This window comes from Lissotriton helveticus, chromosome 8 (assembly GCF_964261635.1).
Source record: "Lissotriton helveticus chromosome 8, aLisHel1.1, whole genome shotgun sequence".
NCBI lineage: Eukaryota > Metazoa > Chordata > Amphibia > Caudata > Salamandridae > Lissotriton > Lissotriton helveticus.
This window is the reverse complement of record NC_136069.1, coordinates 844,690,310-844,709,728: the sequence shown is the minus strand read 5'-3', so window position 1 is coordinate 844,709,728 and position 19,419 is coordinate 844,690,310. Positions and strand designations below refer to the sequence as shown.

The window sequence follows — 19,419 nt, the reverse complement described above, 5'->3', positions numbered from 1 at the left end:
CAGGCGCTTCTCCAAATACTTTGGGCCAATAGAGTGGAGGGCCTTAAATGCCAGGGTCAGCACCTTAAAGGTGATTCTTTTGGCAATGGGCAGCCAGTGCAGTCTCCTTAAAAGTTCAGAGGCTTTGGCCCTGCGAGGGAGACCAAAAATGGCTCTTGCAGCCGAATTCTGCACAATCTGCAACCGGGCCAGCAGATATTTAGGCAGCCCGATATACAGGGCATTCGCATAGTCTAAACGCGAGCCAATCAGAGACTGCACAATGATTTTTTTATGCTGAAGAGACAGCAAGGAAAGAAATTTCCGGAGCATTTTCAAAATGCCGAAACATTTCCCCGATAGACCAATGATCTGGGGTCCAAACGAAAGGCTGTCGTCACATTGCACCCCAAGATTTTTTGCCTTCACAGAGGTCACTTCAGGCGGAGACATGTCCTGGGGCCACCAGGTCCTCCAGTTGGAATCCGGCTGACATCCAAAAAAAAGCAGCTCCGACTTGTCGGAGTTGCATTTAAGACTATGCCGACTGAACCAGTCGAAAACCGCTCCCAAGCACTCTCGGATCAGGCCGCCATCAAAAGCCTCTCCCTTTTTAAATGAAAAAAGGAGCTGGGTGTCATCAGCATAGGATATGATCCGGGCACCGAAGGACTCCGCAACCGCCGCCAGAGGGGCCATATAGATATTAAAAAGGGTGGGGCTCAGGATAGACCCCTGAGGGACCCCAACCTCGAGCGGCGGCATTTCCGCAGAAAACGGAGGTGCCCAGACCACTTGTCGACGGCCGGTCAGAAAGGATTTAAACCAGTTCCACACCGTCCCGCGAAAACCGATCTCCCAGAGTCTAGAAAGGAGACCGGCGTGCGGGACGGTGTCAAACGCCGCCGACAGGTCCACCATAACCAGAATTGCCTTCCCCCCCAGATGGAGCTTCTCCCTGATGGCATCGGTGATCTCGAGCAAAGCTGTCTCCGTGCTATAATTAGCACGGAAACCCGATTGGGAGTCATGTAAGATGTTATTGCTCTCTATGAAGTTGGAAATAGAGAGCTGTACATGTTTCTCGATCACCTTAGCCAGAGCAGGGAGAAGGGAGATTGGCCTGTAGTTAGCATGGACAAAAGGATCCAGAGTGGGCTTTTTGAGTAGCGGCAAGATCAGCGCATGCTTCCAGGCCGGCGGGACTTCGCCCGTAGTCAAGGAAAGATTAAGCAGCGGATTAAGCAGACTGTTCAGTGCAGGCGCAATCTTGCCTAGACATTTCGCTGGGCACGGATCCAGCGGCGAGCCAGATTGGAGCCGGGAAAGAAGGTTGAGGGAAGAAGTTACTGATAGGGAAGGAAAGTCCGCAAGGACAATACTCCTATCCTCAGGTAAGAAGCAGAGACTGGCCGGATGGCTAGCAGAAGAACTGCATTCGGCATCAGGGAAGGAGTCTTGAATGGACTTAATCTTGTTAGTAAAAAAGTCCCCCAGCTGGCTGATCCAGGCCTCAGAATGAGAATGTAGGGGAGTGCTTACAAGAGGGGAAGTAAACTCCTTTACAATCCTAAAGAGCTCTTTACTCCTATTTTCCGCCTCGTCAATTCTGCGCTCCAGGAAGACTTTTTTACCCTCAAGAATGAGCTTACGGTAGCTCTTAATTACCTCCCGATATTTGGATTTGTCATCCGGGTCGTACTTACGCCGCCACCTTCTTTCTGCTATCTTGCAATCCTGGCGCATTTTCCCCATAGAAGGAGTAAACCACGGGGCCGAGAGAAATCTGGCCACTGATTTATCTGGTTTCCTCGGGGCCAGCTCATCAAATCTAGCTACCAGCCACTTCTGGACAGAATCTAACTTGTCCTCCAGATTGCCCAATAGCCGACAAGGATGACAGCACAAGACCTCGGACAGCATTTCCATGGTGACAAGATGGAAAGACCGCCCCGACCGCTTCCCCTCTTTCTGCACTCTGAAACCAGCCAGAGCGGAAAAAAGAATACAGAAATCAATTAGGAAGTGGTCAGTCCAAAGCACAGGATGTGGCACAGAAACCTCCAAGATCTTTGTCGAGAAGATCTGGTCAATGGTATGGCCTTTAATATGCTTGGGGCTAGAAATATACGGAATCAGCCCCAGAGGAGCAACAATCTCCTGCAATTTGGTAGAGTCAGGATCAGCCCCATTATCCATGTGGATGTTCAGATCTCCCAGCAGGATACAGTGCTCGGATCTAAGACACAGCACCGACAAGGCCGCCTGAAGGTCATCCAAAAAAGAACCCAACGGCCCAGGAGCTCTATAAACAAGAATCCCAGTGCACATTTGACTGGGAGAGAGCCTAAGGATAAAACCTAACGCTTCACATCCGGAGAGATTCTCAACGGGAAAGATCGAACAGGGGACATTCTTGTCCACAATCAGAGCCACACCCCCGCCTCTACCTCCCACTCTATCCTTCCTAAAGATATTGTAGTTTGAAGGAATAGCAGTCGCCAGGTCCGGGCCTGAGCACTCTCCTAGCCAGGTCTCAGTGAGAAATAGGCAAGTTGTTTCAGAGCCATACAACAGGTTCCAGATATCAATCGCATGTTGGCTGAGTGACCTGGTATTAAGGAGAGAGCATTGACGACGCATTGGAGGGGCCACCGTGGCAGAGACCTTCAAAATTGAGGCCCGCCAGCCACATGCCGCACAACCCTTCCTAAAAGAGCGACCGCACGGTAGAACATGGTGACAGTAGGTGGACTGTCTGCGCAGAGCCAGGAGCTCCGAAGGTAAGTAAGTTAGCATGCAAGCTGTAACATGTATCCGGCAATAGAACTACAATCGGCAGGACCTACCTCGACCGCCTCCGAGACGCTGACGAGCGCAGACGGGCAGGACTCTGGCGCGACTCAGGCGCAGGGAAGGCGCACCCGCTGCGCGTCACCGCTGCGCGCTAAGAGGCGAGCTTTAAATAGCCAGCTCTCAGCGTGGCCGGACACAGGGACGCTCCAAGATGGCGACCGCTACTCCCAGCTCCCAGCCCAACCCAAGATGTCACTCCCCACCAGAAAACCTCCCCGGAACCGGACCCGCAAAAACTGCGGTGGGTTTCCAACAATTTTAAAGTGCAGGTAAGGGCCCTGGCAGCGTTACTAAAAGCAAAGTGAAGGAAAAAGAAATTAAAATTAAATCCGAAAAAACGGACTGATTTAAAAATATGCAGAGCAGCACTCTCAGTGCATGAAACCAACAGCAAGGCGCCGCAGCGTCTCTCACCCGCAGGACACCTTTGCAAGACTGCTCCCTTGGAAAGCTCGCCCTAAATAGCCAGCTCTCAGCGTGGCCGGACACAGGGACGCTCCAAGATGGTGACCGCTACTCCCAGCTCCCAGCCCAACCCAAGATGTCACTCCCCACCAGAAAACCTCCCCGGAACCGGACCCGCAAAAACTGCGGTGGGTTTCCAACAATTTTAAAGTGCAGGTAAGGGTCTTTTACCAGTAAATCAGATATAGCCTGCGATAATACGAGCCTGGATAAGATATGGTTGGCCCTTGTGGCCTGGTGTAGTAAGTAAAAGTGGTCCCATGATTTTACCTGGGTACTGTTGGTTCTTTTTCTCCCAAGTAACGCACGGCTCTGGAGCTGTGCTGAACAGGAGTGGACTAAGGAAACAGTTTTGACTTGAGGGAACCCCATCTCATTATCATTACTGGCTCAGTACTAGGGTTGGAACGAGCTAGCCAGATGAGACGAGTGGAGGAATCCCTTCAAGAATGCCCAATATGGTGTATGAGGACTAAAAAAAAAAAAAGAAAGAAAAGGACTCTTGAACAAATGCGTGCTATAAGGAATCATGACTTAACCTACCTGGTAGCACGCCATTTTGAAGAAAAACATAATACCAAATCGCCCAGAATTGCTTGGAAAAGCTTAGGAGAAACCTAAATAGGGGGGGTTTAGCCTTACCAGATTTACTCAATTACTGCCATGCGTTTCATTTTTAAAATGTCAGAATACTGGCCAATAAGCATGTTCTGTCCTCATTGGGCCTACTGTTTCAGGCTTTACTCCACGATATTCCTCAAGGACAGGAGTTTTTTCTCTTCAAATTCGGGGACCCTAAATTTTACAAAAAAGTCAGGCTGAAGGTCCTGGGGGCTGCACTAAAAAACTGGATTTATGTCAAGAAGAGTCTTAAAATCCCGTATTACACATGCCAGGCTCCTATCTGGGACTCTCCCGGCACCCCTGTTTGTCTCAGGGATCATCTCTTCCTGCCTCTGAAAATTGCAGGGGTTCAATTGTGAGGTGATCTCCAGAAGGATTCACAGTTGCTGAGCTGGGAATCTCTCTCCAACATAACAGGTGGCATGCTCACTAGATTTAAATATTATCAACTGTCTGGGTGGTGGGCAACCCAGTCTTGGGATTATGAAGAAATGAGTGTCAGGTCCAACTTGGTCTCTAGAAAGGGAGGCTGGAAGCGGGAAATCTCTTTCTGGTATTGGGCCCTGCTGGAGGATGAAAGTCTGGTGGCATCTGAAACCCAGCAGCTCTGGGGAAAAGTTCTTGGCCCCGATATGCATAACTTAGATGACATCTGGGGAGATTCTTTCACCATGTTGCGGGCAGTAGTAAAACCAGCTGCCCTTAAGAGAAACCATCTCTATACGGCTTATAGGGTTTATTGGACCCCAGGGAAATTAGCTAAGGCGTTAGGGTCAGCATATCATTGCCCTAGATGCAAGTATTTGGCGGCCGACGTAGACTCCCCTAAGATCATCAGCTATTGGCTTGAGGTGACAAGGTTTCTTGAAGATGTTCTTGAACAATATGTGGAGGTTAACCCTAGGACAATCTTCTTCGGCTTGACGATGGATTACTGCTTGAAAGATCTAGCATCTACATTTATTTTTTATGTTGTAATTTTGGCTAGGAGAGAGATCTGTAGAGCTTGGAAATCTGCAAAACCCCAACATTAGCAAAATGCCTGTCACATATAATTTTTACCAGTGAATCAGATATAGCCTGCGATAATACGAGCCTGGATAAGATATGGTTGGCCCTTGTGGCCTGGTGTAGTAAGTAAAAGTGGTCCCATGATTTTACCTGGGTACTGTTGGTTCTTTTTCTCCCAAGTAATGCACGGCTCTGGAGCTGTGCTGAACAGGACTGGACTAAGGAAACAGTTTTGACTTGAGGGAACCCCATCTCATTATCATTACTGGCTCAGTACTAGGGTTGGAACGAGCTAGCCAGATGAGACGAGTGGAGGAATCCCTTCAAGAATGCCTAATATGGTGTATGAGGACTAAAAAAAATAAAAAATAAAGAAAAGGACTCTTGAACAAATGCGTGCTATAAGGAATCATGACTTAACCTACCTGGTAGCACGCCATTTTGAAGAAAAACATAATACCAAATCGCCCAGAATTGCTTGGAAAAAGCTTAGGAGAAACCTAAATAGGGGGGGTTTAGCCTTACCAGATTTACTCAATTACTGCAACGCGTTTCATTTTAAAAATGTCAGAATACTGGCCAATAAGCATGTTCCGTCCTCATTGGGCCTACTGTTTCAGGCTGTACTCCACGATATTCCTCAAGGACAGGAGTTTTTTCTCTTCAAATTCGGGGACCCTAAATTTTACAAAAAAGTCAGGCTGAAGGTCCTGGGGGCTGCACTAAAAATCGGGATTTATGTCAGGAAGAGTCTTAAAATCCCATATTACACATGCCAGGCTCCTATCTGGGACTCTCCCGGCACCCCTGTTTGTCTCAGGGATCATCTCTTCCTGCCTCTGAAAATTGCAGGGGTTCAATTGTGGGGTGATCTCCAGAAGGATTCACAGTTGCTGAGCTGGGAATCTCTCTCCAACATAACAGGTGGCATGCTCACTAGATTTAAATATTATCAACTGTCTGGGTGGTGGGCAACCCAGTCTTGGGATCATGAAGAAATGAGTGTCAGGTCCAACTTGGTCTCTAGAAAGGGAGGCTGGAAGCGGGAAATCTCTTTCTGGTATTGGGCCCTGCTGGAGGATGAAAGTCTGGTGGCATCTGAAACCCAGCAGCTCTGAGGCAAAGTTCTTGGCCCCGATATGCATAACTTAGATAACATCTGGGGAGATTCTTTCACCATGTTGCGGGCAGTAGTAAAACCAGCTGCCCTTAAGAGAAACCATCTCTATACGGCTTATAGGGCTTATTGGACCCCAGGGAAATTAGCTAAGGCGTTAGGGTCAGCATATCATTGCCCTAGATGCAAGTATTTGGCGGCCGACGTAGACTGCCCTAAGCTCATCAGCTATTGGCTTGAGGTGACAAGGTTTCTTGAAGATGTTATTGAACAATATGTGGAGGTTAACCCTAGGACAATCTTCTTCGGCTTGACGATGGATTACTGCTTGAAAGATCTAGCATCTACATTTATTTTTTATGTTGTAATTTTGGCTAGGAGAGAGATCTGTAGAGCATGGAAATCTGCAAAACCCCAACATTAGCAAAATGCCTGTCACATATAATTTTTACCAGTGAATCAGATATAGCCTGCGATAATACGAGCCTGGATAAGCTATGGTTGGCCCTTGTGGCCTGGTGTAATAAGTAAAAGTGGTCCCATGATTTTACCTGGGTACTGTTGGTTATTTTTCTCCCAAGTAACGCACGGCTCTGGAGCTGTGCTGAACAGGAGTGGACTAAGGAAACAGTTTTGACTTGAGGGAACCCCATCTCATTATCATTACTGGCTCAGTACTAGGGTTGGAACGAGCTAGCCAGATGAGACGAGTGGAGGAATCCCTTCATGAATGCCCAATATGGTGTATGAGGACTAAAAAAAAAAAAAATAAAGAAAAGAACTCTTGAACAAATGCGTGCCATAAGGAATCATGACTTAACCTACCCGGTAGCACGCCATTTTGAAGAAAAACATAACTCAAATGCAAATCTGTTAACGTTTTTTTGCTTGGATCCGGTCCCAAAGGGAGAAAGGGGAGGAGATAGAACTAGAAACTCAGGAAGTTGGAATCTCGCTATATTGTTGAGTTGCAGACCAAGACCCCACGTGGTCTAAATAATGAAGAGGAGCTTTGGGTTCATATTGACTAAATAGAGATATGGAGAATCTGAAGGAAAGGAATTACGAAGTGATCTTCCCCAGAGAAGATAAAGTTCAAGTTTGCTTTTGGGTTCTTTATCGGGAAAGAGTTTTAGAGAAATAGGCAGGCATACATGATGTGAGAATAATAGAGTAATAAAGGAGTACAACCCCAGAGGAATGATGAATAGATTGCAAAATGACTCAGAGTGAAGGCCCATTCAGGTCAGAATAAGAATGGAGACATTTTGTAATCATATTGGTGAGGTGTAAATGAATTACAAGCCAAAGAAACATTGGCTATGTTGAAAGCCCATTCAGGGCAGAATTGGAGAAATGCAGAAATGAGATATGCAACGGTAATTGTCGATCAGCATAGTATCGTTAGCGATTGTACATAATTGACTCGAAGGACATGACTGTTATATGAAATTGTAATATCTATATTGTCAAATATTATGAACAATAAGAAGGAGAATTAATTAATTTGAACCTTCTAAAATCGCTGCCGCATTGGTATAGGCAAATGCGTTTCCTGACATTCTCTCTTTTGATTGATGCAATGGATTGTGTTGTCCCAGGGTTAAGATCTCCCAGGGCCGACCCCAGCTCCTCGTCCGTCAAGGGGGCCTCCAGCTGGTCCCTCACCTCGTCCGGCAGGGCCTTAGGTGGCAAATCAGTGATGAATTTATCTATCATTGCAGCCGGCAAACACTCTTGGGGGGCATACAGATCCTCATAATAGGTAGAGAAGCTCTACGCAATAGCAGGGGGGTACGTAATCGGGGTCACTGTCTGGTCCAAGATTCCTGGCAGGGTCTGCGAGTGGAACATGCCTTGACATAGACGGTGCAGCATTTTACTAGACTTGTCCCCCCATTGATACACTCTGCTGCGCGTCGCCAACCAAACTTGACGCGCCTCGTCCATTAGAAGTGCTGCACACTCCTGTTGGGCCAACAACCATTGCAGCACCCCCAAATCGCTCCCTGCCTCACGATTCTGACACTCGAGTATCTCCACTTTCGCCTCAGCGCGAGTCAATTCCTCCCTACGGCCCGCCACACACCATGAGATATCCACTCCTCGCAGAGTGGGCTTCAGTGCCTCCTACAAGGTGGCCGCGCGAGAGACAGAACCCACATTTGCAGACAGGTACTGGGCAATAGTAACCCCCATATGCGCTGTGTATTTCGCGCTCTGAAGGTGCCATACCGCCAGACGCCACCGAAATGGTTGTCTACCACCGCCCAGGCATAGGTCCACATACACCGGGGAGTGGTCCAAGAGTCTCCGGGACAAAATACCTGCAGCCTCCTCTCTGTTAGCCATCACCCGGGGCACAAATATATAATCGAGCCTGGAAAAGGATTTGTGGACCGCCGAGAGGTATGTAAACCCCTGAGCCGCCCCATGGGCGCGCCGCCAGGTGTCGAGCCAGTCCAGGCCCGCACCAGAGTGTACAGCCTAGTAGGGAGAATGCTCCTATGACCTCCCCAACCCCGCACCTATCCACCGTTGTGTCCATGACATCATTCCAGTCCCCGCCCACCACGGACAATACGTCTGGCATCTCGGCCCACAGTGATTGAAACCTCTCAATCAGACTACACTGCAAAGGCAAGCCCGTCTGCGCCCGTCCGCGCCAAGGACGCGCTCAGCGCCAGTTATGCTGCCCCTTTGGGGATGGGGTGGGGGCCAGCTGCCGAGCATGATTGCAGATGGTATACCAGTGAAGAACTGACTAGCATCGGTGAGCAGGGTATCGACAGGGGGTCTTTGCTGCTGTCTACCATGGCCTTCCCAATGTCAGATCTGCTGAGGAACGACACCATAGTTGGTGGGCTTTTAAATGTGAGATCTCTACGTAAACATAAGGTTGAAATAAACTGGTGCTTGAAGCCCACAAACTGGATTTTCTGTGTATGACAGAAACTAGGATGGTGCCCGAGTGTGAAGTTGACGCTGGGGATGCCTGCCCGTCAGGATTTAAACTCCGGCATAGGCCGCGGGCTCGTGGAAGGGGGGGTGGGGTGGGTGTAATTTTTAGAGACACACTGGATTTGCGTGTCCTTGAGCTTGATGCATGTGATGGCTGTGAACTATTTGTATTCACGATCAAGAATGCGCAAAGGCATCTCCTAAGGGGCATTATCTGTTATAGATCCCCCGGGGTCTTCACTAAAGCGCAGCAGCTGTCTCTGCTGGAACTGTTTACCAATATGGCTGCTACTCATAGCCAATTGGTAATCCTGGGAGATTTTAATCTTTGGTCGAATGGCACCATGAGCCTAGGCCTCTTTAACGTGACTCGTACATGTGAGGGCCTTGGCCTCTACCAGCGAGTCTCCCAGGCCACTCATATAGGGGGCCATCGGTTGGACTTGATTTTTTCTGAGACCAACCTTCTTACGGTGGGGGATGTCTTACCCATGGCCTGGACTGACCATTCTCTGATTACATTTTTTCTGAAGTCAGCCACATCGGTTACCAGGACATCTAGCCTTGTGAGGAAATATGCTAGCAGAGATTGGAAGCCCCTTGTCCTGAAAAAGGGCGAGTCTCCTTTGTTCAGGGTTGAAGAGTGCTTCTCCCCGGACGCGCAGTTAGAGACAAATTACGCCGCCCTCTGCTCAAAGATTGTCTCGGTCTTGGACTCCACTGCTCCTTCAAAGCTTCACAGGAGTAGGGGGAGACCCTCATCTCCTTGGTTTACAGACAGCCTAAAAAACCCGAGGCTGGATTGTAGGCAAGCAGAGAGGAAGTGGAGACAGGCATATATGGACAGGGATAGGCTGGTTTGGAAAATAAAGCGGTCAGAATACAAGAAAGAGATCCATAGAGTTAAAGCATCGTATTTCTCTAAAATGATTATCAATGCCCCGAATAGCTCCCGCAGTATTTTTAACATTCTGAACAGCCTTATTAGCCCGGACTGTGTTAAGAACGAGATCCCCCCTTCCCAGGAACTGTGTGAGAATCTAGCTGGGTTCTTCCAGGATAAAATTAATATGATAATTGAAGACTTGGTGGTGGATCAGCAACAATCCAGAGTTAACATCCTAGACTCCCCAGTATTGGTCGAGTGTGATAGACCACTGAAGCAGGGTTCAGTCACTACTTCATCCCAACACTATAACTTCGGATTCGCCTATGAGCAGGGAGGAGATTGGTCCCTTCTGGAATTCTCGCAGCTGTCTGCAGATGAGTTTAGGGGAGTGGCCTCTGGTATCACATCTGGGTCTCCACTTGATCCGCTTCCACTGAAAATCTGGAAGGAGTTTGAGGCTGAGCTCTTTCCCACGCTTCGGCTTGTTTGTAACCAGTCGCTTACCTCTGGAGTGGTTCCTTCGCAATGGAAGCGGGCGTGGTGACCCCTTTATTGAAAAAGCCCACCCTTGACCCTAAGTGCTTGAAGAACTTCAGACCTATCTCGCTTCTACCTTTTCCAGCTAAAATTGTAGAGCGGGTGGTGGCAGGCACTCTTTCTAGACACCTAGAGCAGTACAAGCTCTTGGAGGAAGTGCAGTTCGGCTTTCGGCCAGCCCATGGAACCGAGACAGCCCTGGTGACCATGTTGGATGAGCTTCGTTGGCGAGCAGACAGGGGTCAGGCAGGTGTCTTGATCCTGCTTGACTTGTCTGCCGCCTTCGACACGGTAAACCATGCCATCTTGCTGGATAGGCTGAGAGAGGTGGGGGTTGCTGGCAGGGCCCTGGGGTGGTTTGAGTCTTTCCTCCAGGATAGAGAACAGGCGGTGGCCCTCCCGCCATACCAATCTACCTTCTATACCATTTCGCATGGTGTTCCCAAGGCTCAGCAGTTAGCCCGGTACTATTTAAAATCTATATGAAGCCCTTAGTTGAATCATCAAAAATATATAACATCGAAATTGTCAACTACGCTGATGATACGCAGCTGATTTTCTCCTTGGAGGGAGATGATTCAACCTCCTTGGAAGAATTTCATAACTGTCTGCGAGACACGGCGGGATAGTTGAATGCTAACTCCCTGCAATTCAATGCTGAGAAAACAGAGGTGGTATACTGCCCTAGGCCTCGGGTGCAAACACCCCTACCCTGCAAATTCAGGCCTGAGGATTTCTCGTCAGCGGTACAGCCAGTGAAGGTAGTGCGAAACCTAGGTGTCATGTTTAAAAATGACCTTTCCTTGGAGGCGCAGGTATCGAAGCTGGCAGCTGGCTGCCTAGCCATTATTAGACTTCTGAAAAAAATCCTTCCACTACTACCGCCCCCTGCCCGGGTAGAGGTGGTACGTTGCACTGTGCTCAGCAGGTTAGATTATTGTAACTCCTTGCTGTTGGATTCTCCGAGCTATCTTATGGACAGACTCCAGTGAATCCAGTCCGTGGCGGCTAAACTAGCGCTGGGGTGGCCGACAAGAGCTTCATCCTCTAAGGCCCTGGCCCAGCTACACTGGCTTCCAGTGAGACAGAGGGTACAATTTAAGTCTCTTGTCTGGCCTTTAAGGACCTGCATGATTTGGGTCCAGTTGGCCTACAAAGGAAATTTGGGTGGCATGCTCCAGCTCGCAGCCTACGATCCTCTTCTGCTAGGTTGGTGACAATTCCTAGGTTTAAGAAAACCAAAGCAGGAGGTAGATCATTTGGCGTAGCCGCGGCAATATTGTGGAACGCCCTCCCGACTGAGCTAAGACATACCTCCGATCTCCTCCTGTTTAGGAGGAGATTGAAAACATTGCTCTTCCCGAAACGCTAGTTTGCCATTGGCTGCCTCCGTCGTCACGAGTCTGACAGCGCCAGGATGCTTTTTCTAGGTGATAGCTGCGCTTTATAAATACAATAAATAAAATAATAAAAGGGGAAGGGGCATATACACTACCCAAGATCCAAGATCAGAGGATCCTCCCCAACCCTACCCCGGAGAAACAAGTAGCGCCCCTGCAAATCAGTCAACTGCTGCTCAAGCTTATAGGGGACCCTACGATGTATCAGAATGGCCACCCATTGGGACCCCCTCATAAAGCCAGAGTAATAAACCTGTTGGAACCCATAGCACTGAAAGCAAAGGGCCTTTGTACCCATAAGTTGTGTCTCCTGTAGCATGAGGACATCGGCCTTCACTCTCTTGGCATAGTGAAGTATGGCCCCCGCTTGATCTTGTCTAGGGCCCCGCGGACATTCCAGCTCAGGACACGAAGGCCAGTGCGTGGCCCACCATCAGGGATGCTAGCCATAAGGGGTGACGCCGTAATCCAACACAAATACTGAGCCTCGGGGGCACGAGTGTAGTCTGTGACGAGCCTGCAGTGTAAGTGCGACCTGGAAACAAAAACAATTCCCTCCCAACAAACCCCCCTCCCCATACCTCAAACACAATGAAGTATCTGTCGCGGCAGGGCTGGACCCCAATCCCCAACGGGGTGATGAGCACTGCCCCAACCAATGGATCCCCAACTCACAGGCCATGTCTCCCTAGCAGGGCTCCCGTCAGTTCGAGTCTGACGATAAAATACGCCCAGTTCAGGACATCCTGAGAGTCAGTAAATGTAGAACTGCAACACCTCTCCAGCATCGCCCGCTACGGTTCCAATAATTGACCCCCGGCAGCCAGTCCTACCCGGGAGGAGGCACCCCCGGCAGCCAGTCCTACCCGGGAGGAGGCACCCCCGGACAGCAAACGCCGCCGCGAACGTGACCTTCTGTTGCCCCTCTGTCGCTGACCACGAGGTCCCCCCCGGGCCACATCACTCAAGGATGAGTCTGACTCTCTGCCAGGCGGCGTGTGGGATCGCACCCAAACAGTTTCGTCAGTCCACTTAAAGACTTCCTCCGGGGTATCGAAGAAGTGGGTGCGGGAGCGAAAGAACACCCAAAGGCGGTCCGGAAACAGGAGGGCATAGGGAAGCTGGTGCTCTCGCAGGCGGGCCTTAGCTGCCATAAAAGAATGACGCTGCTGCTGAACCTGCCGTGTGTAATCCAGAAATACCAGGATGCGAGCGTTATTAAAGAGCAGGGGTTCCTTAGCTCGGGCCTGTTTCAAGATGGCGTCCCTGTCCAGATAGTTCAGAAGTTTGACAATTACAGGCCTGGGGCGGGCCCCCACCGAGGGCTTCTGCATGAGTGCCCTGTGGGCCCGCTCTACCACAACACATTTGGACATAGCCTCGGGGGGAGCCCACCCTCCAACCAGGTTGTGAGGAAGGGTTCCATGTTTCCCTCTTCGCATCCCTCTGGAAAGTCAACAAATCGGAGATTATTGCGCTGGGCCCGTCCTTCCGCATCTTCCGCTCTGAGCGTGAGGCCCTTTTGGATGGTCTCCAGCACTGACACCTTCCGTTTCAGCTCGATCATGTCATCCTCTACCCCTGATATGCGAGTCTCAGCTTCCGTAATGCGGGACACCGCGTTCCGCAGGTTCTGTCGCAGCAGCATCACGTCCCACCCAACCGCCCCTATTTTTGCATCCAACATATCCCTGGATTGGGTGATGGCGGCCAGGAGGGCCTCATTGTCCAGTACCACTCCCGGTTGGCCCCCAGAGGCTCCAGCCACCGCCCCCGGGCCGGAAAACTTGTCGATAGGCCCCTGCTTGGTTGATCCTCCTCCTCCCTTATCTCTGGTCATAGCTGCGTTCCAAGCCCCCCGGGCCGCCCCAAATCCGATCCAGCGATGCCCACACTCAGATAGCGCCAGGTCCCGCAGCCCAGCCCAGCCGTCGAATATACACCAGCCAGGAAGCTGCCCCAGCGCCAAGGCCTTCCGGTCACCCCGAGGATCCCACCCCGTCCTGGACGTGCTGAGTCACAGGCCCGGCCCCACCAGTCTCCGGGGCGGCGGTGTCACAGGCCACACCAACTCTCCCTCCACGTAGAAAGTTCCGCACATCGGCCGCTGCAGACCCCCCACGGGCCAGCGCACGCCCCTGCGACCCAATCCCGTGGCCACCGATAGGAGCCCCTGACCAGGATCGGCCCAGGGACAGACGGCCCTGCGCAGGTCGAGAGAATAGTCACTGCGCCCAGCCCCGCGGCTCGGAAATGCCGCCGATCTCCCCCAATCACACCCTACAGCTCTGTATCCTCAGGTGGCACCAATTCCTCTCCCAGGCTGCACATCAAGGTCTCTATGGGCCCAGCGGGCCGCCACCAGGGCAGAACAAGCTTGTGCAGGCGTCAACAACCCCCAACGCGGCTCGACCTTGCCGCCGATCTTCCCCGATGGCCTGCAGCGGGGGGGGAGAATGTCACCCCCAACGGGCAATGATGGAAGAGTCTGCTATAGCCCCTCTACGCAGCTCGGCCGCGCCACCGATCCCAACTCAGTACCAGATGGGGGGCCCTACAGCCACCCAGCCGCACCCCAGCCCCACTGCCCGATCGTGCCGCCGATCTCCCCCGGGCACACCAGTCTCCAACATGGCCCGGCCACCGTATGGATGTCCGTAAGGGCCCAACAGATCACAACGGGGGAGGGGGAGGCCGCTGACCGCACCAGCTGTAGCCCCAATGCGGTCCAACTGCACCACCGAACCCCCATGATGGCACCCACACGGGGGAAGAAGGGGACCATCACCCCCGATATATACTAGTGATGGGGAAGGGGCAGCCCAGCAGTCTCTCCGCAGTCCCTGCGCGGCCCGACAGTCCTGCCGGTCCCCATCGCAGCACCACGGGGGGCCACCACCGCACCGCAGACACAGGGAGGAGGCTCCACGTGGACCAGGCCACCCGCCCCTGTCGCTGGCCGCCTCCGCTCGCAAGCCTCACTGCCACTGCCCTACCTCCGCGGCCTGATACGGCCGCCGGATCACCGCAGTCCGCACCAGGAGTCCCGCTGTCTGCTTCGCTGAGCCTCGGACCCCCGCGCTGGGCTCCTCTGCCAAGGCCGCACACTGCCACAGGACACTCCCCTCAGGGGGTCGGCTCCACTCCCTGCACCAAGCGAGAACCATCACGACGTATGCGGCGCACCGGGTCCTCTCCACTCGGCCAGGCCTCACTCCTGCATCGGCCTGACTCTTATTTTTAAAATTGTTTTCTTAAATTGCAACCAAGGCAACAGGCCAAAGCTTTTGCCTGTTTACTCCTGTGTCCATGCAAGTCACAATTCAAAATGTTTTTTAAAGATGTATCTTAGTTTGGAGTCCATAGTTAGACCTAACTGCTGGCTCGCTATGGGGTTGAGGGCATTCGATCTCTGTTTACCTAAGTTCATTAAAGGTGTTTACACTGGATGAATGATTAAACAACAGCTGGAAACTGCAGAACCATTTTGTGTTCCTATGGTCTTGCGAATGAGCTTAGCATTTGCACAGCTTTTAATTGATATTAATTTCTGGTGAGCATTGAAGCTGAGGATCCTAAGAGATGCACTTACCTTCATCCATTCTTTGCAATGGTGCTCTTATATTGGTTAGATCTGTAAATAGCTTGTAGAGGAAATTACTGGATGAGTGGATCTTGTTAAGTGTAAATCACAATATCATCATCACATTGTGTTGGTGGATACCCAAAAGGATTTCCTACTGCTGTATCCGTGATCCAGCTCAACAGAGGTCTGAAAAAAGGTCTACTGGGTAATTCGGGTCTCCATATGGTCATAAAGAAATACCCAGATATTTTTCGCACTTGTGGGCATGACATATGTTGACCCAACTGAACTCAACTAAGGGTCAATTACAACGCCTATTTTGGTTCCGTTTTGCTTTTAACCTCGACATAAAAGGAGAGCATAAAGTCAATTCCCCAATCTACCTCCTACTTTTACACCCGAAAATCCAGCTGCAACCCAAGATTTGGCCAACAGAAAGCCAGGGAAAAGATCGCCGATAGAGAGACCCAGATTGTGGGAACCCGCTAGGTACTGCAGCGTCCACCATGCTAGTAGCTAGCCTGATGATGAAGCATGCCACCTAGTTGGGTGAGGGCTATAAAGTCCATAAATATGGGGTCCACTAAATTTATGAACAATGTGGTCTCTAACTTTGACTTAATCGTCAATCGCATGGCGGAACAGCATCCAAATTTTCTTGACACTTGTTAAACCTGGGGAGGTTGCGTGCTGAACCTTGACAAATATTTCCTCTCCTTCCCCTCTTTTGTGGTTGTTAATAAGATAGTATAAAAAAAAATTTAAATCTATTGGCGATATTCTGTTTTTATTGTTCTAAATATTATTAACTGTTACTATTACTAAAAGAACCCCAATAAGAATATGTTACAAAATAATCTACAATACTTTGGCAAAGGAGTTATGTACCAAGTTGAAAAGGTGTGCATGCAACCATTTGTATGTTAAGATAATATGAACATTAAGTTTTTGGCAGATGCTATATAGTCTGTACAATTAAGCATTTGGGAGGGATCATTAACTTACGAGATTGTATTTGACATCCGGCAAAACAGAGGTCCCTTTCTCGCCAAGGGAGAGAATTTGGAGCTTGATTGTATTGTCATTAATCTGGTCTGGTGGGAACTTGCTCGCCTCCTCGCTGGCTTTCTTGTAGAATGCAGTCCAGGCTGCGCTTGCTTCATTCTGTAAGAGATCAATTCAAAGTGCAATTAGAAGAAAGCTATTTCCCCTGGCACAGAATATCAGGATCAGGATTGTCACACCCATTTCTTAAACAAACAAGAAGATCACTGTTTTGCAGTGTTTGCAGTCCTGCACCTATATCCAAATCAGATATCTATGTAGCTTAGCAGAGTGCAGAATAGGCCCAGAAGGGGCTGTTCAATGCCAGATATTCAGGATAAATACTAATGATGTACATGAGTTCCATTATGATTCTTTGTATGTAAATTTATTGTAAGGATATACTGAAAATTAAAACATGAGCCTGGCCATCATGGAGCTAAATTGGACACTAAAATATTGCTTGTTTCAGCCTTGCTCAGTAGTTCTATATCACCCAAACCTGCTTTCATTATAAGTGTTTGCATACCAAGCCATTAATGTATTGAAAGTCACAGGACTCCAGATTGTCAATACATAAACAATGCCGTTCTCTTCTTAGGTATAACTGGTGCAATGATTGGTGAACAGTGTGTTGTCAAGCAAAGCTTGTCAGCTGTCAGGTTTTTCCAAAATGCAGGGCGGCGTGATGTAAAGCAATGTAAAAATGGTCCTTGCCTAAAGGGTTCCCACGCATCCTTTAAAGTCAGGAAAGATCAGGAAAGGAGAACATGGAAGGTATTCCATCTGGTGCACTAGTTGGAGAGTGGTGCAATAGATAGAAGTGGACTTATAGGGAGCTACTTCCTGTTTCTAGGATGGGACATGTCGGGCAAGGATGAAACAACAGTATAAAACCTCCTTCAGGACTAGCTGAGGTGGTAGGGAACATTCCTCATTGTTTTGGCTACTCCGCTGCCACTTGTTTCACTGATTTCGTTCCTCCACTTTTGTTGTACTTCATTTTTCTTTTCCCTGTCCCCCTTTCCTTTGACCTTACCTTAACCTCTGTTTCTTAGGCTTATGCTGAGCCTTGATTCTCACATATTTGTAATTTCCTCTGAGCTTGGCTACCCTGCCTTGGCGTGATGGGGCTTCGGTCCTGGTTCCCGGTCAGACAGAAGGTTTAACAGTGTTCATCAGCACCGAAAAACTACTAAGTTTATTACAGAATGCAAAATCTATTGATGTGATATTTATGTTTATAGAGCATTGCTTTATCTGTGCTTTGGTATTTTTCATAGAATTCTGAGCAATATCTCTTTGAAGGTCCTAAGCCGATAACCAGTGGGTGTCCTTAACCAGTGTCTCTCATGTCTGTCCGGCCCCCATTTTTTTCCTCTGGTTCCTACTTGAGATATTCTGCCGGACCAAATTTCAGCTGGAAAGTGTTGATGAGTGGCATTCTCAGCAGCCCTCTTTTTGTTAGTCTATCCATCCCCCCCCCCCCCGTCCCTTTTTTACATTTCCTGCCACTTGAGGCAGTGTTGCACATCTTCTAACAATTCAAGCCTTGTCATTTTATTATGATTCACACCCATTTTTCACTGTGGCAACACTCTATCAGATGTCAATTTTATATTCATAGTAAATGTTGAACGTATCACATTAAGATGATTGAGGATGAATTGATATGATTTTACCAGGAGTTAATTTTTCCAGATATTGCAGCTTTAAGCAGGGGTGGAGTCTGCCTGATTTACAATGCGTGTATAGCGTGTGAATATGCACATGTCTATAGAGTCATGTGTACCGAACATAAACGCAATTTAGCCCTTAGCCTAGCCCAGTGGGTATTCTTAGAGGAGTGATCACAGACTTCTGATAAAAAACGAATCAGGGGAGTCCAATTTAGATTCATTAGGGCTGTATCTATGCCAGATAATGAGGATATGCACATAAAATACAAATGATTCCCGTTTAAATACATTATACACAAAACTATCTTATGTGGATAACATGCAAATCTGATATCTGTCCATCCTTCCTGTGCATATGTTGTGCGTGCCTGAAAAAAGGTGTACATCCACAACAGTGCACTTGTTCTTCATCATTTGGAATATATTGCACCATACACATACCTTCACATCCCATTTCCAAATAAAAGATTTAGGGGCAGATGTATCAAGGGATTTTTTAGTCGCAAACGCTGCGATTCGGAAAAAAGCAGTGTTTGCGACTAGAAATTCTCAAAATGGTATGTATGATGCAAAAATTAAGGAATCGCAAATTTTGCGATTCCTTAAATTTGCGAAAGCATTTAAGGAATCGCAAATTGCGATTCCTTAAATGCTATGTAAGAAACATTCATTTTTTGCAATTTCACCTTAAGAAATCGCAAATTACCACCAACTTGTAGTTGGTGGTACTTTGTGAATTCTTTTACAAATGCACTTTTTGGCATTTGTAAAGGTGCCATGTGGCGCTCATACATGCCCTTAGGGCATGTATGTGCACCATATGCGCACACATGCAAATTTCAGGGGTGCAGCAGGGTGTCCTTAAGAGACCCTTGCACCCTTGAAATTATTCTCAATTTGCGATTTGCAAATTGCGAATCGCAAATTGAGAATAATTTCCCATTCCTTCCTATGGGTCTCCTGGCCCATTGAAATGAATGGGAAATTATTCTTTAATTGCGAATAGCAATTTGCTAATCGCAATTAAGGAATTTTAAGAAATCGCTAAAAAATAGCGATTTTCTACATACATCCCAAATTGCAATTCTCAAATAGCGATTTCTAAAAAATCGCTATTTGGGAATCGCAAATGATGGTGATGATACATCTGCCCCTTAGGTCTTAGTGCTGCAGTTAAATGTGGAAAAATCAAAGCACTGTATACAATTCACAGTGAGGTGTCACCTGTGGAGTCCTTTAACTGCATATTGTTTAACTGAACATGAAAAAAA

At 48.8% G+C, this 19,419-nt stretch overlaps 1 protein-coding gene across 1 annotated transcript in view; it reads right to left on the bottom strand.

Moving 5' to 3' along the window:
• The window catches only part of ACE2 (angiotensin converting enzyme 2), a 637,108-nt gene that overhangs the window by 530,944 nt on the left and 86,745 nt on the right, over positions 1-19,419 (bottom strand). The window contains exon 2 of the mRNA XM_078657651.1: positions 16,431-16,589. Within this exon, the coding sequence (XP_078513777.1) occupies positions 16,431-16,589 (159 nt within the window). The remainder of the gene's footprint in view (positions 1-16,430; positions 16,590-19,419) is intronic.